Source organism: Stegodyphus dumicola, chromosome 1 (assembly GCF_044657685.1).
Source record: "Stegodyphus dumicola isolate Sdum_Otavi_A_Nest chromosome 1, ASM4465768v1".
Taxonomy (NCBI): Eukaryota; Metazoa; Arthropoda; class Arachnida; order Araneae; family Eresidae; genus Stegodyphus; species Stegodyphus dumicola.
In genome coordinates this window covers 184,138,331-184,162,245 of record NC_140768.1, presented here as the reverse complement: position 1 = coordinate 184,162,245, position 23,915 = coordinate 184,138,331, and the positions used below count along the sequence as shown (strand labels likewise).

At 34.4% G+C, this 23,915-nt stretch overlaps 1 protein-coding gene across 1 annotated transcript in view; it reads left to right on the top strand.

Annotated features, from left to right (window-relative positions):
- The window catches only part of LOC118188606 (uncharacterized), a 271,758-nt gene that overhangs the window by 214,457 nt on the left and 33,386 nt on the right, over window positions 1-23,915 (top strand). The window contains exons 25-28 of the mRNA XM_085823594.1: window positions 2,116-2,229; window positions 8,720-8,881; window positions 9,040-9,210; window positions 13,978-14,256. Of these exons, the coding sequence (XP_085679720.1) occupies window positions 2,116-2,229; window positions 8,720-8,881; window positions 9,040-9,210; window positions 13,978-14,256 (726 nt within the window). The remainder of the gene's footprint in view (window positions 1-2,115; window positions 2,230-8,719; window positions 8,882-9,039; window positions 9,211-13,977; window positions 14,257-23,915) is intronic.

Here is a 23,915-nt window from a genome sequence, read left to right as displayed (position 1 = left end):
ATCGCCTTCAAAATTGTCTCCTTGGGAACGTATGAAGTGATTCATCGGTTTTCTTCCATTCATCCGTTCTTCATTCATTGGTCGCAACAATAACAGTCCTGAAATTTTTCTGGACGTTCTGTTACCAAAAAAAAAAAAAAAAAAAAAAAAAAAAAAAAACACCGAAAGGGCTTTCTGGGATTTTTTATAAAAATTTGCATTAGTAATTGGCACAATGCATTGAAACAAATCGTAACTCCAGTTCCTTATTAGTAATTTGCATAAAATAATGCATTGAAATAAATTGTAACTCCAGTTCCTTATTAGTAATTGGCTCACCAGCGGCCGAGCGGTAAAGTCGCTGAACACTGGTAATTTGGTCCGAGGTTCGAATCCCGCGAACGGACTGGCTGCATGGTTGTTTTCGTGGTTTTCCCCATGTGTAACGTGTATGCGAGCCAGTTTCTCTTAGAAAGTCCTCCACGAAGGCATCCCTCCCCTTAGGCAGATAGCCCTAGTGTGCTTTGCCATAATTAAATACACCACACCACCACCTATTAGCAATTGGCATAATGCATTGAAATAAACTGTAACTCCAGTTCCTTATTAGTAATTGGTATAATACATTGAAAACAATTGTAACTCCAGTTCCTTAGGCTAAGTTTTGTAATCTTTAGATTAAAATATTCACGTCTCTCTTAATTGCAGAAGCTATAAAACACTGTTAACGCAATAATTGAAAAATAGTTTCAAAAGAAAAGAAAATAGAATAACTTCATTAGTTATTAAATTTATTGCTATGTTAGTTATTAATTATGTTGCTATGTTAGTTATTAATTATGTTATGCTTAATAATTTGCAAGCTAAATTATTTTTCTGTTTGTAAATTTTGAGGAATTTTGAAAGTCTAGCTTGTAAAATGAAATAATTTTGCACATTCGAACTTAGAAAGCAAATTATTTTACTGTAAACGAATTACTTGAAAATTAAATATTCCGATTCAAATCAAATTTTAATTTGATAATTAACTAATAATTTGAGTGAATATCTTTATGTGCAAAAAACAAATTCCATGAATTACTAAATTTGTAAAAGAAAATTTAATTCTCAATTCTTAATATAATTTAATTCAAATTTATAATTTAAAAATATGTTTCCAAATTCTATTCAAGATTATAAATGATTTTAAACCTAATTTATAACAGCTACAGTAAATTGTTTTCTTGGTTTTAAAACTCTGAATACGCCACAGAAAATTTTCACTTTTTATACTATAAAACTTTATTTATAACAAGATACGATCTACATTTCTGAAATAAGTGGCTAAAAGTCATGAATTGTAATATGTGCATGTGTGTGTTGTCTTAGGATAATAATAATTCTTTATAATATTCATGCATAATAATTTTTAATAAAATAATTTAATATAAAAAAATCTGAAAGTTTAAAATTACATCCAAAGGGGAGTTTTTTTTAACATTTTGTGTGTAACAATTATTTATTAAATATCACGTTCTTCGCACTTAAACCATAAAATTCACTTCAACAGCAATATCGCAAAATAGTTTTAAAATGAGCATATCATTTAGAATTTCCGATACAGAGACTCGCGCGCTGGAGATAAAAATGTATTTTTCTGTACAACGTTGCCATTGCTCGCTTTGAAATCCTTGAGCTTGTTAATCAAAAATTCGTTAAAGTTTACAATATATGAAATCGATAATAAAACAAAGTCCAAATTTCAAATTTGGGCTTTGACATGCCCATATTCGTAGGAGGATTACGTCATTCAAAATTCGATGGCTCTATGTACCGTGGTTTTATTCCAATGCGAGAAATATACATACATTTATGCATATTTTTCATTATTTAATTTCCTTAAATATAATGCAGAACTCTAACACTTGGTGTCAACAGTTTGAAAAGTGAAACGGACATTTATAGTGAACCAACGCAAAATCGCAAAACGAAAACAATAGTCCTTGAGGAACTCCCTTTGTACTAATAATCACCAATTTATAATTTGTTCGTGTGTTGTCTTAGGACAATAAAATTTTTTTACAGTGTTCCTGTTGAATAATTTTTAGTAAAATAATTTGCTATATATTCACCAGTTTCTTTTCTCATTAATGTTAGGAGACAAAGGAGATCGTGGATTCCCAGGAATTGGTGGAAGAGGTCAGCCTGGGTATCCTGGCCCAAAAGGAGTGAAAGGGGATCAAGGATTGTCCGGTCTTCAAGGATTAGTTGGTAAGTTTTGCGGTGTCGATACTTTAAAAAGCCAATTATTTTCAAGATTATGCAATTGCTAAGGGAAAAATAAAATTTCCAGAAGCTAAAGTTTCAAGTATCAGAATCACTTCCAAAACTAACTTCTTTAAACTTTTAAAACTTAGAATTCAAAATGAAATTTTTTCATTAATTGTAAAGTTAACCATTTGATTTGTCGAACAAAATGTTTTTGGAAAATACAGTTTCACATGATGGCAAAGAGGATTTTGTAATTCCCTCGAATTAAAAACCGAAAATACACAGGCGTTTTCAGTTTTCAGTTGTTGAGACTTGAGAATTCTGTTTTTCGAATTGTCAATAATTGGGAATTCTACTTTTTCAATTATCTTTCTTTTATACGCTTTGACAATCACGAGGAATACTCAAGATATGTGCATAGTTATTAGTTAATTCTAATCATGCCATAAAAAGAATATCAGAAAATTTGTCTTTTAATCTCTTCAAAATATATCTGAGAGGATAAAGATTTATATTCATGATAATAAATAATCTTTTTATTTTATTGCAGTTAATATCACGTACAAAGTGTTCTCAATCTTTAATTATAGATAGGAATTATTCTTAGAATAGGCAGTTCTCAAGATTATATCAAAAACAAGTTTCACTGCACTAGAAAACCTATCCAGTATTTGTACACAGTCATTCTATTTATGTGAATTCTTGTATTCTGTTATGAAACTCTTACCTTAACAAAAAATAAAACCTAATTTAAAGATTAGAAAGCTATCCATATTGCTTCAAAAACATGTATCATTCAAAAACTAAAGATTTTTTTATACATGGAGCAGAAACATAATACAGTATGCTAGGTTGCATGCTTTCCAAATCTTTCTTGAGTTGAATGTACCAATTAAAATTTTCATTTTACTTCGAGAAGATGTTTTTGACATAGTAGTATTTCTAAATGTCCGTTTTTGACTTGGTGTTCAAGATACTCATTGTAGAAATATTTATTCTAGAAATTGATGTAAACACATATTTTTTTCACTTCAAGGAACTGACTGAAGTTACACGGCTCTGCTTCAGGCCAATAAGCACCACGTGCCGTCATTTTATAACGTAGATCTCTATAAGTGGTGAGTAAAGAAAGCACGATGTGTAAAGACACTTTGCAGTAAACTTTTCCCAAATGGTTTCTCACTTGGCTAACGGATTGTGTTACTAACGTCTGTGATCATTCGACGGTCATTTTGTTATATTGCCACGTTTGGTATCGACTTCTGTAGTTGATGACGAAGGCCTACGATTACATGGATATTCCTCACTAGTCATCAGTTACATGCTCATATCTCTCAAAGTTTTTACCATGAACAAAGCATATTCTTTACGGGCCATTTAGTTTATTTCTTGAATTTTTGCAGAATTTCGGAATTTAAAACACGAAAAATTTTTAGTTACTACTTTCTGTGTATTTAAATATATAAGGTTACCATTATTTTTAACTAGTTATTTATAATTTCAGCCTTTACTGTAACTTCTCCTTCCCGTTTCCTCACCAGAAATGTAAATGAGATGAGGGTTTTGGTTTGCAAAACAGAGCATGTTTCTGCTTCCCGAGGCCACGTTACTTAGTTTTACCAGCTTTGATACGTTTCTAATTATTCGGCTTTGCGTTATTTTCTGCCGACATTTAAATTCATATGCCAGTTATTCTGAGCAAGCTTAGATTTAAATATAATTGTGTCCTCCATAACTGCTAGTCGACGTTTTAAATTTGAATTAAGTGTTACTTTAGTTTCATCACCACAAGTGGCGGTTGATTTTGTTAAGCAGAAGACGTGTATTTCTATTGTATGTTCTGTTAAATAAAAAGGTTGTTTTAAACTTTTTTAAGTCTCAGTAGTTGTTTCAGGCACAACGATTATTCGCTGTACGTCTGTTCAGAGTTCGGAAATGGTTTATGCTCCCAAAGCACGTCAAACTCTATAAATGCATTCTGAGATTTAAAAAATCTGAACACTACGTTATCTATTACGAGAATAAATTAGTAAGTGTTATAATGGCGAATCATCAATGACCGAAATTATTGGTGTTTCAACAGAGGTAGTTGTAGGTTAAGTGTATTTTTGTTTCTTTGTTTTCTATATGACTACCTTTTTGTTCTAAGTAGCTTTTAGTGTTAGTATGTCAGAGTGAAGACATAAGATTTCTTGTGGGATGCTCTGTAATTTGTTTAAATACATAATACTTAAATTAATATGTGCAATGTACAGTAGACAACCTTCTTAAAATGCATGGCTTATAATGAATTCAATGATACTTCTTCTATTCTGTAAGATAAAATCCAAAAATGGTTTTTATGTTGTTTTCTTAATTTCAGTTTATACCTGAAACTTAATTTTCAAGATTCGGTAAAATATTTAGAAGACTTGCAATCATTTTAATTTAGGTATTTTGAATTAAATTGTACATTTCATTAAAGTTGTCTGTAAAAGGACGTATGCATCAGTGATAATAAAAATGTATTCACTACTTTTGTATTTTCCTTTAATCCTTTTTATTAGTATCTTTAATAGTGTTCATTTTAATCGCATTTGTCTGTATATAAAATAACGGGACTGGCCTTTCTGCTCACTAGGAACACAACGAGAGTCAAATGACAAAGGAGGCGCTGAGAAAAAGGCAATCCATGCATTAGAAAAACCCTCCTCACAAAAGTCAAACTATTCGCCAGAGCAAATCAAAATTTAAAGCAAGGCTGACTGCAATTTTAATATGAAGAATATCATTTTGGAAGAGTGGTTACGAGAGGGTCAATGAATCAGAATTATTATAAAAAAGTTTTGATTAAGCTGAGAAAAAGAGTTAAAATAACGCTCAGAATTTTGGTAAAAAATGGTTTCATTCTGCATCAGGACAATGTTTCTTCGCACACAACGCTCTCAGTGAAGCAGTGTTTAGTTGAAAAGTGGATTGCAATACTGGAACATACTCTATATTTCCCTGATTTGGCACCCTGTGACCATTTATCTTTTTACAAAAATAAAATTTGTACTAAAAGGAAGCCTTTTAAGTCATCAGAGTTTGTCAAGAAAAAACAAAACATCTAATAAAACAGCTATCAGAAAATGAGCTGCAACACATCTTAGATAAATGGAAAATAAAAATGGGTTGATATGTAAATGTCATTGAGGAATACAAAGAAAGAGACAAGCAATAGATTTGCCATAAATTGTATACAAGTATCCTTTTTTAAGCCATCCCGTTAATCATACAGACAAGCCTCGTAAATTTGATATTGAATATATCAAGTATGCACATTATTTTTTGTGATTCGTCTGTTATATTTTTTAATGTAAGTAAATTTAATATTTTTATTTACTGTGAACATGTTGCATATTGTAATTACGAACTTTTTAAAGCTTTTAAATTAATTTATTAGAAAATGAGCCCAAAACGATTAAAATTCGTAACTGTTTAGTTATTATTCACAGATCTTAAGTTCTTTGAATTAAAATATACTTGCGAATTTAAATATGTTAAATAAATAGTTGAATTAAAAATTGAGTAAAAAGCTATATAGTGTTGCTTATGAAGTTAAGTAATAATATTATAATATTAATAATAATGAATATTTTTTTTATTTTTAAGAATAATTATTTTTTATATTTGCTTTTATGAAAGATACTAATAATATTGTATCTATTCTACTATGGTTCAATTATTGTATGTACTATGGTTCAATTGTTTATAATTATTTTAGCTGACAAGACGACAGTTGAAGGAACTACATTACTCTTGTTATCTCTTAACATATTTAATTTATATGTGTATTACAGTAATACGCTTCAATGCTTTTCCATCAAAGCAGTGATTCTTGAACTGGGATCCAAGATTTAATATAACGCATTCCACTTGTAATTTTCAAACTGAAATTTGGTTTATTGTTTAATTTAACTGCCAATGATTTCATTACTATCAAACAATTCTTGAAATGAAGATTTCGATTTAAATAAAACTAGATCGGTTTGAGGAATTTGAAATTTACATTTAAACCGAATAAACTTCCCCAGTTTTCGTTTGAGTCAGAAACACATGCACAGAATTAGTTGAAAATTCTATAAAGTAATTAGTTCTTTTCTGTGCGATATGTTTACGCAAAGCAGCGTTTGGTAGCCTTCAATTCGTAAAACACAATTGTCAAAATAAATCGGTTTGCATTCAAGCACAAAAATGGCAATACTTTTGCCTTACGAAAACGTAATAAATATAAAGAGAAACTGAATTAGGTACACCTGATTTTTATTAACAAGCTGTTGTTACTTCAGCTTTGATAACAGATGCCACAGGACGAGGAGTGGATATGTGCCAGAAGTGGAGCAATACGGTAGTTAAAGAGCGGTTATAATGTTTTGTGTGATCCGTGTGTATAAAGTTGTGTGTATGTGTATATACATAATAAAAATATGAAAGGTAACTTCTAATTTTAGTCGGCAATAGCCCGTATTATCCTTCATTTTAATTCGGGCATTTCCCCTTTCTGATCTAAAAATAGTAATTATTTATATACCAATCAAAACTTCGTCATTTCAAATTAATCCGCAACATACTTTGTAGTTTTGCTGTGAATTTTCACTTATCTGGCAGTAATATCAGAACAAACCCACGAAATTCACCGCAAGGATTGCAAAATTGCGCCTGTTGTTAGCAAGAGCCTTGGTCACCATACAGGTGACCGGACGACTTAGCTCAGTTCCGACCCCAATTTTGATGGAGATCACCCTGAAGATGCCATCCTCACATCCCTCTTCCCTTGCTACTAACCTCTCTCGAGGCCTTTTAGCTCGCCGCGTATTTAGAGTGTCCCCATGCCGCACAGACGCTATACATTTATAAATATCCATGCCTTCTCCGGGATTCCAACCCGGGTCATTCGGTACGGCAGTCAGCGTACCTAACCTCTATCCCGGTTGGGCGGCGGTGCTGCAGTGCCTGTATCTTTTACCAAATCACTGGATAAGATTTTTATTGAGAACTAAAACTTTTTAACACTCTCCTACGCCTCTTCTGAATGCATCGCACCTTTCCTTCTTTTTCTTGCTTCGTGTTAGGATGTTGTCGCTTAACTTACTCTCTGTCTTCTATTTTAAGTGTTAAGGTGTACTTAACACTTAAAATGGATGTGGGCTACAGAGCCCGCCCATGATGATATGCGAATAACAATATGCATCTGAAGCCAGCATTTTGGTAGGATTTGTTTGGTGATAAAATGTATATTCTACAGCTACGTTTGACTTCATGCTCCATCTTTCTGTTGTGCAATTATGCATTCCATCTGTATACCAGCACCATCTATAGCCGTCCAAGCTATGATTTAAAATTACTTGTGTTTTCTCTCCGCATTCCAGAATATTATATATGTGTAAGATAAAAAAAATATGAAAGCAAACTTCTAATTTTAATTGGCTATAACCTCTTTTATTTTTTATTTAACTTGCGGTCTTCCTCACTCTGTCTTAAAAATAGCGCTATAAGTCTAAACTGCGTCATTCAAATTAATCATGCGATTCTACGTAACGCATGATATCTCTTGCCCGATCAAATAATTGTAAACCAAAATTTTTTCTAACTTTAATTGAAACTTTTGACTCCCTCCCTTCTTCCTCTCAATCCCTGGGTCACTTTTCGCTTAAGTCTTCATCCTGGCAAGACGCTGCTGCAATCATCTATGCTCGCTTCTATCGCCATAGTATCAAAAATGTAAATGTTATGAAAAAAACCACGATTGGAGTGCTAAGTGAATTGTGGCCACAAATGTGACTTAATAAAAAAGGAAATTAATTCGGCTCGACTTATTCCTCTTTAATATGGATCAAGTATCTACGCTAACCAGCATTGCTACGCATTTAAGTCTCAGTGTTCTTATATCAGTGCTTCCAAAATTGTGCTATAATTACATATGAAATGGATTCTCGAATTTCTTAACTGCTCTGTTAAAGGATTAAAAAATATTTGAGATTTTTCTTCATTTATTATGATGATATACTTTTTATGTGGAATCTACTACTAGTTACGTTACTAGTTAAATCTAATACACTGTACGCATATGCAATATACGACGCATTAACATCTCACATGAGTTGGAGGAAATGCGGTGATGACGACACGTATTGCGATAGTAAAGACCTTAATGCCTATTTTAAAGTAATAGGCTGTAAATGAATGCTTGGCTACTATATTTAAACAACTTAATAGAAAGTTTAAAATAGCTATTATTAAATAATTTATTACATTACAGATAGCCTTTTAACAACATAAAAATCTGTTTCGACATCCCAAATACTTGAAATGTGTACTGCTTCTACCGTTTTATTTAACCTTTATTTTTAAAAATCAAGTTAAAAATTTATATATATAATGAGGTTCAAATGGAAGCACTCTTCTATTATCGTGTACATTTAATTTATTTTTGAGAATTTCCAGAACTCTAACACTATTTATATTCCAGGTGAGAAAGGCTTTCCCGGTTATCCAGGTGATAAAGGTGATCGAGGAATTCCAGGAATACCTGGTTCTCCAGGTGCTAAAGGAGACAAAGGTGAATCTGCTTTGTTTGGACTTCCGGGACCCAGAGGAAAGCCTGGACTTCCAGGATTTGACGGTCCAAAAGGTAAAAAAAATGTAGTTTACCTTTAGTGCGTAAATTTCTAAAGAAACTCTATTTTGATGCAAAAATATACTGACCGTATTTCATGGATAATCTGAAAAAAGCAGTATGTTACTGCCATTATGTTGTAAATGCTTAGTATACTATATTTAATTAATTAGGTCAGAAAGGTTTTCCAGGAGATGTAGGTCCTCCAGGACCATTTGGTCTACCAGGTCAAAAAGGAATTCCAGGTTTACCTGGAGGTCCAGGATTGCCAGGTTTTGACGGCCCCCCAGGACAGCCTGGGATCCCTGGCAAAGATGGGAAAGACGGACTACCTGGTTTATCAGGTAAGGGGATTTTTTTTCCTCGATTTATTTCAATATTGTCTCATTTTGGTCAGAAATTCTATTCGATCTCTAGAACACGGCAATACGTAAATTAAAATTGCTTTAAAAGAATGTTCTTTTATGAGACATATATAAAATGCAAAGGACGTTTCACTGTCTTAGCAAGTGGCTACGTGAATATTCAGTGTACGGTAAATATTCCTCAGTGGCTACAAAGTAGGCTCACTTTGTTAGTGTCCTTATTCATATAATGGGCAGCTTAAAAATTTTTATGAAGCACTAGAATAATGGCAGAATCTTTAAACCTTTATATCCAATACTTTTCCTTAGAAAAAAATGTAGCTGCACTGTAAAATGTTATTTAAAATTTAAAAATTATCCTGTGTTATTCTGGGGAAGCAGATCACGAATAATTGAAAAACACGGATAATCCAAGCTATCAATTTTCCTGCATATTGTATGTGTTTATTTCTTTTCTTAAAAAGTCAATGATTTTACTTTGTTTTTGAGAATATTTAAATATTTATCTAATTATACTGCGTATTTTTTAAGGGGACACATACACCTTAAAACCAATAAGATCTTCAAATATGTGACTGTTGCAAGAATTGGGATAACTTATTTATTTTAAAAGCAATTACTCCCAACTTTTTACAGCTGACTACATATTATAGCTGCTTTCTGAAATAGTAATCAGAAAGTTTGTGTTGCCACAAATATTTTTATAATTTAATCCGCTTTATGAAAAAATGTTTTCCTCATGTTTTCGCCTTGCGCGCACAGTTTAAAACATTCTGCTGCATAATTTATTCCATACTTAATATATAGTTTTTATAACATTTGGAAACTACCGTGAACCAAATATTCTAAGAATTTCAAGTTAAATTTTTATTTTATTTGAAGTTGAGTTTATAAAATGTATTTTATTAAAAAAATCTGTAATGTTTTCTTGCATAAATTTTTTATATATATAATTATTTTTTTAATATTTAATCTGATATTCATCAGATTTTTGGTTCAGTTAGAAAATAGTTCCCATATAAAGAATTGCATCAAATTTCAAGTATGCACCATTAGCCATTTTTAAAACGTCATGAGCGCAAGATGGAAACGTGACGAAAAATTTTGTCACAAAGCGGATTAAATTACAAAAATATTTATGGCAGCACAAACCTTCTGGTTACTAGTTTCCAAAGCAGCTATATATTGTGTAGTCAGCTGTAAAAAGTTTGAATTAATTGCTTTTAAAATAAATAAAATATCCTAATTCTTGCAACAGTCACATATTCGAAGATCATAAGGGGTTTAAGGTGTATGAGCCTCCTTAAATGCTATTTTATCATTAGATTCCAATCCCCTTTGATCGGTGAAAGCCAGTAGAGTTTCCAACAGAAATCACAGCTGTCTTGGGGCTAATGTAAATGTCAGTATATTCTTTTCTTTTGCTTCTTTTTTTTCTTGCATCTCTTTTTTTTCTTTCTTAGTATCACTGTCTGCCTTTTTTGCATGTGGCATTTGAAACGATGTACAGTGTACATACGTACACTGAAGGCCTCGCCATCGAACCATTCCTCGATTTTGTCCCAATCGACGTTTTCGTAGAATTCTACATTTAAAATTTTTTTGGCATACAATTTCATTTATTGCCTCGACTTCTTCACAATTAGATAAATCTCCTGATTTCTAATATTTGGGAAGTATTATCCTCTATGCTCGAACTTGCACGTGTTTGTTTTTTACTTACTTTCGCGCACAGCGGTGCCCACGCACGCGTGCATGCGTAGACATCGCTAAGCATGAATAAACCGCAAACCAGATAATCTACGATCAGATAATCGAGAATACACTGTGTTACAAAACAAATGTGAAACATGATAATTTCGTACGATATATTTCGTACGATATATCTGGCATTAGTCTGATTCTATCATGAGGGTCGACACGAGGGGGATGTGTGAGAGACATTTGTCTCAGGTGATTCATTAGAAGAGCGTTAAAGTAGCTATGAAATATTAGGCTTTACTTATTTTTAAAATCGAAAACTCTTTAACTAATCATCTTTAGTTCTATTAACAAGAGTTTTAATGAATGATAGTGTCCTAACTAATGATCCTTAGTTCTATTAGCAAGAGTTTTAATGAATGATAGTGTCCGTCGCATAAATTCTAAAATATGCTAAGCGTTCTTACAGCAGCTGTGACGGCTGGCCAAGGAAGTTATGAACTGGGCCTAAACTCGTTAAAATTACATCGGATTCTCTTTTTACACGGTCTCGAAATAAGACGGTATAAAAAAATAACAAAGGAAAAATAATTCGAATATTACTTTAACAATACGCAACGGAAATATTGTGCATTCATTGGAATTGTCTACACCTGTTGCATGTACTTAATACTCGTCTGTCTGTAATCTTTGTAACTCTGGTCAGTCCATGGATAAGGAGCATATTGACGAATGCACTGCACTATTATCTTTTAATTCTACTGTTCTTAAATATTATGAAGCAAGATCAAGATCTATAACGGCTTAGTGACCAAATGTCTGGCATTTGTATAAATAAATATTCGACGTATTACAAAGGCTGTGATATATCAAAGGAGCGTAAACGGGTAGGTTTATCTTTTTGACACTGAATAATCTTCGTTACGATTTACTATCTTAAGTATTTTTATTACGTTATTTTTTTAAATAAAGATAGGATAAACAATAAGGAAACTTATTTTTTGATATTCTGAATTGACTTTTGTCCAAGGAAATCTATCCACCATTATTCTTCATTTCAGTATGCTTTTGTACTTTTCTTTTGCGCTGAATGTAATTGCCTTATAAAAAGAGATTCCGATATACAACAAGGTGCGACTGAGTATCGTCAGCAGAGCGCTGAAGCTTGTCTTCGCTTTTTAGAGGCATCTTTGACTCGTAACATCTCCTAAATTCTCCTGTTTAGGAAAGAACACATCTAACATTTGCTATAGAATTATAACGGTTCTTAATTTAACCACGTGTCCAATATATCGCGAAGAATTTCACTAATTATCGAATAATTTCGCAAATTTTAGATATTTTTCCCACTATTTTCAAAATTCTGTTGTGGTTGCTGAATTATTTTTTATATTTCAATAATTTTTAACATTTATATTAACTTAATAATGTAAATTTCAATTGAATAATAGAGAAAATGAAATAATATATTACATATACATAGCACAGATTTCAATAAGAGTTAAGGAAAATGTATTACAAAGTGTACGTCTGCCCAGCAGCGGCCGAGTGGTAAAAGTCGCTGAACACTGCGGCGATTTGGGTTCAAGTCTTGGCGAACGGGCTGGCTGCATGGGCGTTTTCGTGGTTTTCCCCATTTGTAACATGGATACGAGCCAGTTTCCCTTAAAAAGACCTCCACGGGGCATTCCTCCCTTTCCATGTACTCCCTAAGGGCAGAGCATGTAATAAGCAAAAAAATATAAAAAAGTTTACATTTACTAAAATCTAATTGAAAACTTTTAAACTCTTAAATCGATATATTTTAGCTTGAATAGCATAACATTCATTCTCTGTATCGCTTGCTCTTGAAAAAAATCAAGTATTTGTGTTTGAAATTTAAAAATATTGCTTTTGTTAACGAGCAACAAACTTCTTCAAAAATCATATATCATATCTGATATCGAACAATTTAAGTCTTTGGACTTTTATGTTGTCGAAGATATTTCTGGATTGTTGTCTGTGTTCGGTTGGGTTATTTCTTCTGTTTGTTTGCCTTTGTTCGAAGATGACAAAAAAGCATTATGTAAATTTCATTCTTTAAAAAACAAAAAATTGTTAATACTGAAAAGTTTGATTTACTTCTAGAATGCAAAACGATGATATCTTTCTTAAATTAGAAGCCATTTGATCTCTGGTAGTACCCATAAATAGTACCACTATCGAACGATCAACTTCTGTAAATTTACAATATTATAGGAAAACATATGTTGTATATTGTAACAAAAAAGTCCTGTGTACGCAAAATATGATTTATCGAACCGCTGTTCATTTAAATGGGAACTTGATATCATCAAACGGCGCTGATAGCATTGACAGAATTTGACTATTTTAAGGAAAATATCAGTTTAAGAATGTATAATACAAAATGTATATCAATGTATTTATAATTTGCGTTACTGCTACCTATAATCTAGACATTAATTAAAAATGTTGCTATGATTCTCGGGTTCTGAAGATTTTCTTGAAATCATTACTGTAAATTATAACCACGAAAGATTTGTGAAATGTTAGTATAAATCTTAGGCCGAAAAATATTCTTAATTTATTCCGTCTCCGAATATTTTGACATTTTCCTCCATAATAAAATATTATTATCCTAATTAGAAGTAATTAATTTATTAAAATATTATTGTATTGAAATTTAAAAGAAAGAAACTGCGTAATGTAAAACTTCGTGATTTATCCAGTAGTGAAAACATCTTCCACGGGTAATTTAAAAACGATTTCTTTTTTCAGATACCTGTAAATATCTGTATTATTTTCAAACTCTTTGTTATCATTTATAAATCAATTTTCTTTTATTGTGATGTATCAAGTTGAACTTAGCGTAAATTAAAAAGGATTATGCAAATGATAATAGAACCAATTGCATTATATTATACATCAACCTAATATCAAAGTAAGTATAAATAATTTTCTCTTTCCTCTGTCTGTTACCTCAAATTTTAATGTAAAAAAATATCAAGTTTTTTTTTTTTTTTTTTTTTTCTTCCCGTATTGTAGGTGAGAAGGGTGAACGAGGCCTATCAGGTTTACCTGGTCCTCCCGGAGAAGCAGGCGTGGATGGTCTTCCAGGACCCCCAGGATTAAAGGGTGATAAAGGATTTCCCGGCTTTCCAGGACAGGATGGTCAAAAAGGCTTACCAGGAGAAAAAGGGTATCCCGGAGTTCCTGGATTTCCGGGTTTGAAAGGGGAGCCAGGAGAAATATCAGCAAAGGGTGACAAAGGAGAAAGAGGATTTCCTGGATTGGAAGGTCCGCCCGGTCCTCCTGGACCAGCGGGTGCGTGTTTATTTTAGAATCCCTATATTTATAAGTAGAAAGAATATTAATTTAGGATGCATGCGATACTAAATGCATGATTGCATAATTGGTATAACAATAGCAGTAATTGCATTTGCTTAAAAGTGTTACATAATTAGATCAGTTCTTCCGTTATTGGGAAAGAAAATATAGCGTTGAAAAAATATCAGTAAAATAGTTTTCTAATTTCTTTCTTACAGGAAGCATTAAATGTGGAATTAAAATAATTTCAACGAAATTTAACACGATAAATAACACATGGACAATATTAATTTCAAAGGTTTTAGCTGCGCATTATTCTTTGGATGTTAACTGGTGTATAAAAACCTAAATATTGTTGAGGAAATAATCAAAGCAAGTCAGTCTTCTATATAGTGTTAGCAACACATCATATTCTACGAACAGTACGCAAACGTATAGCTCCATCTGTTGGTAACGAAGGAAAATAGAATCATCAAAAATTAAAACTAAAGGAAAATAAAGAATGGAATATAAAACATTAATAGAAACTCTTTGAATATGTCTTAACTATTTGAGTGAATATGATTTGATTAGTCCTAAAAACAGTGTAAGCATTTAAAGTTAGAAAATGTTAAATCTTATTTTCTTTATCCAGTTTTATTTATTTTATCTGGAGATTTTGTATATGATTTCGGATATTAACTGATCGACAGACCTAAAGTCTGAATATTTTATTCATATATTTAAATCTATATTTCATTATAAATAAAAACTATAATGCAGAAAATTCTTCCAAAAACTATCCTAATTAGTTAACAAAAAACTACTTGTTTTACACATCAGGGAATGAATGCATAAAGTCTACAATAACCATTTAAATGATGACATTCTCATAAGGACTAGCTAAAATTGTAATCTAAAACTGCTGAGAATAGTTAAAGGCATTCAAAATGGGAAAGGAAGGTTTATTTTCTACATATACCACTGTTATTTACTAACAATAAGAAATAGTTGTTAGATCTACTTAGTATATCACATGAAATGCAAATGAAAATTCATTTGAAATCATTGCATTTATTTGCATGAAAATTCATTTGGGAACAGAATACGCGAGTGAATGATATATATCCGGGGGTTGAAAATGATTCGGAGAATAAAAGAGGTCATAAAAAGCGAATTCAGGTAAAAAAGTTCTAAACATATAAAGATCAGCTGTATTTGCATGTTTTGGCAAGCTGATTTCTAGCAATAGAACAGTCAGTTGTGTTTTTATTTCTTACCAGTCAATTCGAGGTTTTACATCGCTGCGCAATATAAGCATTTTTGGAAGCTCATATTTCAATAATGACTGATATTTCTATAATGTTTTTAATTAATTCAAAATGCCTGTTCATGACCATTTTCTGCTCAGCGTTTCCTCTCACGAGGAAGTTCCTTTATAGATGTGAACTAGAAGAACAATACTTTTGGTCAATGCTTGTAGAGGACCTACAACCCCAAGTTCATCTGAGTAAAGCGCTTGAAGGAAATCTGGGGCAAATGGAGATTGTCCTCTAAATGACAACGGATTTTCTTTATGTACCCTGAGGGATTTCCATCAAGCCAAGAAGATGACGATAAAAGAGACGATTCTGCTGCCATCTTGTCGTGAGCTCGGCTGATATTCCTGTTACCTTATCAGGAGCTAGCAAAACCAAAGATCTTTCTCTCAAATCCATTGCTGGCAGAAAGAAAGAGAAAACGAAGAAACTAGCAATGTTACCTACTGCTAACCAAGCTAAAGGTGACCGAACTAACCAAGAAAGCGACGGGATTTCGCCGAAGATGCCAGCTCAGCTTCCATTACCTTTTATTAAATTTATGGAGTTATATGGAAGGAAGCTAACACTGGCACTCAGCCGAAACAAAAACCTTTTACAATCTTCTGGTCTAGAGCTGGTGTTCAGTGGGAAGATTATTAGGACTTTTAACTGTTCCCACAATGTTTAATTTGTATGGGCACAATAAAGCAAGAATTTATCCTTTTGGATTTCGACAATAACTAGGCCAAAAACTGTGCAATTCCACTCCCTTGAAGACCAACATAACATCCAAATTGATAAAAAGAAGAAAAATAGTTAAAGGTATCAGGTTCAATATTCCTTCTAACCTTCTTCGGGAACATACAAGGACCTGACTAGGAACAGAGAGCTTACTAAAGCTATGTTCACTAATTTGTAGTAAGTAGGCAGGATACAGACGAAGGGTATACAAAAACCCTTTATTTTTCTCTATATACAATAACTTCCGTACTTCGGAATACAATGACCCGCCACTCGGGGTCTAACGTAAAATATAAAAATAAAACTAAACTCTAATTTAACTCTAGAATAATACACGTGGAAGATTGGCCTTATAATAACAGGAAGCGTATGTAGCACAGAGGCTGTGAACACTACAATACGTTTAATTTATCAAGAGGATTAAAACCTCTGGCCTGGAAGGCAAACAGCAACTGCGTAACTTCTAAGGTAAGCGGCCTGCGTTGACTCACTGCTTCCTCTCTCTCGCTTGGCAAAAAGGCCACACTTAAATACTTGGCGTTCGCCAGATAAACTTTGCATAAAAACCTTCACGCTTATAATTCTGGCCGGAAGTAGAAAATAAGAAGTGATAGTAAAGATTTAAAATAAAATAAACGTTAGTAAAACTTAAGATCCTTACATACTTCCCGCCAGAGTTAATTAGTTTGAAACTGAGGTCTAAAACGACCTTGTTGAAAACTTTTAGCTCTAGAATCTAACGCGAGGCCAATCTTTTACAAACATAACTTCGATAGAAACTAGAAATTTAAAAGAAAGAAATTTGTTACAATAGCAGCTCCCAGGATATACAACAATCTTTTTTTTCATCTGTACTGCATCTAACCAGGAGCTTTTATTCAATTCTGGTTCCTTCCAGAGATCTGGAAGGAAAACTAGTTTAATGAAATATTACACAATGACATGGCAAGTAACATATACAATTATAGTGCTCTTAACATTCTTATTTCATTCATGACTATTTTAATTATCTCTCCCCGTGCTCTCTGACATGTGTTGTAAAAGAACACCAAACACGAATGTGTTTCTGTCTACGTGTGCCACACTTCCTCCTACAATCCAAACATTAACGTGTTAAAATTCAACATAACGAGACCTCTTAACAAACCCTAATTTCAACTCTAAACCCTGAGGTACTATTCTAAAAGTGGCTAACTCTAAAGTGTAGCGTCAGAGAGCCTAACTATATCATTCAACCTTTAACACATATTCGCCATGATTTAGTCTTTACAGTCACACGAATAACAAATTTTTAACATTACTTTCACCTTTACCATATCACGGTATTTCTTAACATTTAAAATAACAGAACATATCAACATGCCGTTAATTTTACAGATTTGAAAACATACATTAGTAGTACATTGTTAACTTCTATTTTTTTCAAAGCAAGTGCCAATTCTTTCTACATTGAAATAATACATTTCAAAAAGTCTTTCAGACTAAAACTTCTCTCTTGCTAGAATGTTTTAAATAAAATTTATACAATAACTTTTTACAATATTTAAGTCTTTACACAACGCTATTATACATCAACTTTAGTTTTACGCGCGAGTAATTGAAAAACATAATACCAAAATCGGTAACAACTCATTTCTCGCCCTTTTGGCGATAAAGGTAGACCTCGCATGAGGTAAAACTTCTTGAAATCTGCCACTTGCAGTAAGAATGAATAATTAACTTAAGTTTGCAAAGTAACATAAAATTTTACTTATCTTTGTAATATTCGGACATCCTTTTCTGGGCCCAGTCTTTAAAGGTCCTGCAGATAGTAGTTTGGTTTATCCTCCTTCTTGTACGGGCTCGCCCTTCAGTGCTTTCCTCTGGAAGCTTCCGTTTTTCACCAGTTCGGCCACCCTTGAACACCTTCCTTTTCTCCTCTGCTTGTGGTCTTGGCCGTTTGAAGGCAGCTGGTCTTGGCGGAACCGGGAAACTTCTGTCGTGATCCTGCTTGGACCTCGTTGTTGGCCGTTCAAATTTTCCTTGTACTTTTTCCTCCGCCGCTGATGGCCCTTCCGCAGTTCGGCGACTTTTGCTGCGGAGAGTTCTGTCGGATGAGTAGATCTTCCGTTTTAAAGCCGGGTTATAGTTGCCGTCATTTCTCCTGGTCCTCTTCACATACGTCGTCCTTCTCCCTTCTTCATTCTGGGGGTGTTCGTGAACTCTGTTTTCTGGACGGTGGAACGGCTTCTTTTTCTTGTTACCTTCAATTTTTCCGCGGGGCAATTTTCTTTTCACTTGCTTCTGTCTCTCATTGGCTTGCCCTTGTACTTGTCGTTTTTCCACCTCTGGAACTTGTACCTGCGGTGTCTGCCGTGCCGGATCCTGCAAAAGATCTGAAAAGATTTGCATTTTATTACGATCGAAGTACGGCTTGATTTGATCAATGTTTGCGAAACAGGTTTCACCATTTCTGGCTTTTAACACTACAACAGCGTGAGTTATTTTTTCTATAACATATGGTCCTTCAAATCGTGGAAAAAATTTGGCAGTTTTATCTTCTGGTACTGAAGAAAGTGAATGCTTAATTTTTAAAACTTCATCCCCTACTTTATAAGTTACTCCCCGTCGTTTCAAATCATAATATAGCTTCTGTTTTCTTTGTGCTACTTCCGTATTCTTTTTTGCTTCTTTTATTAGTTTTTCTATATCACCCATTTTAAATTCTGGGGCTCTTTGTTGCACATAAAATAATTTATCTAACGGTGTTATAATCTTTCTGCCTAGAAATAACTCAGCGGGAGTTTTGCCCGTTGTATCATGTTTTGCGGTCCTAAGGGCGAAAGCAAATTCATTGACATAGTTATCCCAGCTTTTATGAAAATTTTTAACATAACTACGGATACTTTTCACTATATTTCTATTGACCCGTTCCGCTATATTTGATTGCGGCCGATACGGGACCATTTTTAAATGACGTATGCCCAGTTTTTGGCACATGTCTTCAAATATATTACTTACAAATTGAGGACCATTATCCGATATAACTTTTAGGGGCGCCCCGTATTTTAAAATATATTTATTTAAAATAGAATCAGTAACTAATTTCGCGGAGGCTCGTTTTAAGGGAACTATTTCGGTCCATTTACTAAAATGATCAACCATAACAAGGAGATAGCGACTTTTATTTAACTGACTTTTTGGGAAAGGGCCCAATAAATCGATGCCAATTATTTCATTTGGAAATTCGGATTTAATACTATTTAGAAACCCGGCCGGGCGGAAATTAATATAATTAACGGCTTGACATGTTGGGCAGGACTGGACATACGCCCTTGTTAACTTTTGCAGTTCAGGAAAGTAGACTGCCTCGCGTACGCGTTGGATAGTTTTTCGAATACCAGCATGAGAAGCTAAAGGGCTGTCATGGAGCTCCTGCAGGATATTTAATCTAAGACTAGCTGGGATAACAGGTCGAAATTCGTTGTTGGAATTCGTAGTTTTTGTATAGAATAATAGACCATCTATTAGTTCGTAATGGGCCGCCCTATTTCTTATCGCCACAATATCTTGGTGGCTAAAATTTTCAGGATCCTTCAAATACTCATAAATACTTCCAAACTCAGGATCCTTACCCAGTTCGGTTATTACAGTTTCTCGGGAATTTATTGTACATGCTGTCAGCATTGCCATCTTTACGGTATTGCCATCTTTACGGTATTGCCTTTTTCTTCTATTTTAATCCTTGATAGGGCATCTGCTACGATATTTTCCTTTCCAGGGGTATGCTTGACTACCAGATTATATTCTTGCAGCTTGAGTGCCCATCTTATTAACCTTGGGGATAAATTTTTCCCTGAGTACAATCTAGTTACCGCCGCATGATCAGAGTATACTGTTATCGGCGCCTTTCCAATATAGACTCGGAACTTTTGCACTGCTAACAGAACTGCAAGTGCCTCTCTCTCGGTCGCGGAATAGTTTCTTTGTGTTTGATTTAAAGTTCGGCTAAAAAATGCCACGGGCTGCTGATTTTGCGAAAGTACCGCTCCTACCGCATAATCCGAAGCATCCGCTGAAATTTCTAAATTTTCATCCTTTTCAGGAAATTTCAACACAGGGGCTTGCGTTAATGCTTGTTTTAATTTTTCGAAAGCACTATTGGCTTCGGCCGTCCACGAGAATCTTGTCTTTTTCGTTTTTAATTTTAACAATGGCTCAGCGATAGCCGCAAAATCTTTTATAAAGGACCTATAATATGAACAAAGTCCTAGAAAAGAAGAGAGCTTCTTTGCCGTGTTTGGAGTCGGATACTTTTGTACAGCGATTATTTTTGATTCATCTGTCTCGATCCCCTTTTGCGATATTTTGTAACCTAAATATTTTAATTCAGGGGCTGCAAATTTGCACTTTTCCACATTAACTTTTAGACCGGCCTCATTTAATAAAGAAAACACCTGTCTTAAATCCTGTACATGTTGGTCTAGATTATCACTAGTAATAATGATATCGTCTAAATAGATAAATGTGGACTTTCCAAGAACAGGTCTTAACACAATGTCCATGCATCGCTGAAATGTTGCTGGGGCCCCTGAAAGGCCAAACGGCATACGCAAAAATGCATAAGTGCCAGACTTGGTTATAAAAGCAGTCTTAGGCACGTCCTCAGGCCTCACCCCTATTTGAAAATAACTAGTCGTTAAGTCTAAAGTCGTCATAAATTTGGTTGATTTTATGTTCCTTAAAATTTCTTCTATGATCGGTAACGGATATACCGGATATTTCGTTATGGAATTTAATTTACGGTAATCAATAGCGAATCTCCATCTTTTTGGATGCTCCAAAGGATAGTCATTATTTTTCTTACATAAAACCACCGGGCTAGCATAACTACTTGAGATGGGCGTTATGTTTTTTTTACGTAGCATATCGGTAATATGCCATTCTATAATTTTTTCCTTATTCTTATCATACCGGTATGGTTTTTGACGAACTGGCAATGCATCTCCGGTGTCAATACTATGGTTAGTAACCTGAGTAAATCCTGGAATATCACTAAATAACGAAGCAAATTCACTTACCACTTGTCGGATTCTATCTTGCTCGTCATTAGGCAGGTGGTCAAGATTTACCATCGGCGGTTCAGCCTTTTCAGTACGAACCGGTCTCATTGTCAGCTTAAGGGACGCTTCATTAAAATCCAGTGTTGCTTGTCCGTCTGAAAGAAAATTTATCCCTAAGATTAAATGTGCTTGCAGATTCTTTACTATAAAAAACATCACCTTTATTTGTTCGTCCTTGATACGGATATACAAAGGTACTTTACCTACGCACTTACATTTTTCTCCTTGCGCCGCTAACACTGTTGTATTATCCGCATTATATATGCGGTATTTGCGAAAATACTTCCTAAAAAACTGTTCTGCCACACAGGAACACTGCGCGCCGGTATCCAGGAGTGCGGTGGCTGGGATATTATTCACCAAGACTTCAATCTTCAGAAGAGTCAAATTTTTCACCATTACTGTATTTAACTTGTAGGAAGAGGGGTTTTCGTGGCCTTCGGATTTCCGCACCCTCTCGTCAGCAGAAATCCGTTTTAGTTTAAATTATTTTTCCTTTCCGTGCTTTCCTTCTTTTTCCCCTGGCCTTGAGACTTTTTTCCTGGGTTGCTATTCAACTGTCGACGTTCGCCGGCTGTTTTTGAATGCTCGGATTTCCTTGCCCACTGATTCGCTTTTTCTCCGTAGCCGTATGCTTGAGTTTGCTGTAGTCTTGGCGTACCAAATTGGTTTCGCTGTTGATATTGGCGTCTTCTTTCGACGTCCGCCGTTCTTCTACTTTCAAACTGGATTGCTAGCTCAAATAACTTTTCCAGTGTAGTCGGATTTCTTAATTCAATAAAGTCTTGCACTTGGGGCAGTAACCTCGGCAAAATCACTTGAATTATTTCAGGATCCGGACGGTTTCCATACAAGAGCTTGAAAACGTGAATTTTTCTTAAAATAAAGCTCGAGAGGTTTTCGATTCTTTGTTGATATATACTAAAAAGTTCCGTTTCTAATTTCGCACGATCCCTTACAACAGGGAAGGCTTTTAGTAGGGCAGTCTTGAAATTTTCGTAAGTATAGGTGGGACTTCCTGCTTGACCCAAGAGACTTCTGCCTATACATTTGAACCAGTTAAGCGCTTGGCCCCTCAAAGCGCTGGTAGCTAAGGTAACTTTTTGAAACTCGTGCACGGGGTAGAGCATGAAGTGGTCATCCAATTTTTCCAAAAAACTGGTTACCGGTGAGTTTCCGTTAAACGTTGCTTCTGGTTTCATCGAAGCGCGCATGGTCTGGACGATGTAACCGAATCCTTCCAGGGCGGCAGCTGGCATTTCTGGATTCTGAGCCGTTTCTGCAGGCAGCACAGGTTCTTCTTGAAACTCGGCCATGGTTATTCTTCTTCGTTGGGCGCCACTATCAGGTTCAATGTTCCTTGTAACCTTCTTCGGGAACATACAAGGACCTGACTAGGAACAGAGATCTTACTAAAGCTATGTTCACTAATTTGTAGTAAGTAGACAGGATACAGACGAAGGGTATACAAAAACCCTTTATTTTTCTCTATATACAATAACTTCCGTACTTCGGAATACAATGACCCGCCACTCGGGGTCTAACGTAAAAGTATAAAAATAAAAATAAACTCTAATTTAACTCTAGAATAATACACGTGGAAGATTGGCCTTATAATAACAGGAAGCGTATGTAGCACAGAGACTGTGAACACTACAATACGTTTAATTTATCAAGAGGATTAAAACCTCTGGCCTGGAAGGCAAACAGCAACTGCGTAACTTCTAAGGTAAGCGGCCTGCGTTGACTAACTGCTTCCTCTCTCTCGCTTGGCAAAAAGGCCACACTTAAATACTTGGCGTTCGCCAGACAAACTTTGCATAAAAATCTTCACGCTTATAATTCTGGCCGGAAGTAGAATATAAGAAGTGATAGTAAAGATTTAAAATAAAATAAACGTTAGTAAAACTTAAGATCCTTACAAAGGTTACTATTTGTGAACTTCCTTGGGACACAAAGGGAAAGGGAATTTTTGATGCATTTACTGCACTTCGAATGGCTTAGTGAAAAAAAATGAAGCCCTTAGTGAAGAAATTTACGAGGAGACATGAAATTTAAAAACTTTGTACTTTCATCATGAAATACAGGTGGTGACAGGTGAGAGCAGGTCCGGACAGCCGGACGGCTTACATAGACTAGTCGTGTATCGTCCGGATCCCGCAACTATCTGAAGCTACACTCCGAAAACAATACAAGGGCAAAGTACTTGGCCATACAAGGGCAAAATATGCGAAATTAAACATTTTCCTGGCTACATCGCATGTTAATAAAAATCAATGCAGTTAAACGACTCCCCAGACTGAAATCCTACAAAGCTGGAAGATTACCCGTACAGCGATACCGTTGCTAGCACTTTGGACACAAACAAATGAATTGTTGGAAGACTCTAAGTTGCCTCAAGTGTGTATAATAACATTTAACCTGTATATTGGAATTAGAAAAGAAGGACAAGGCTACCTTCAAAAATAACATCCCGTGAATTTTCACGGATATGTGAAATTACCGGAGATGGTAAAAGCACCAAGACCTCCTC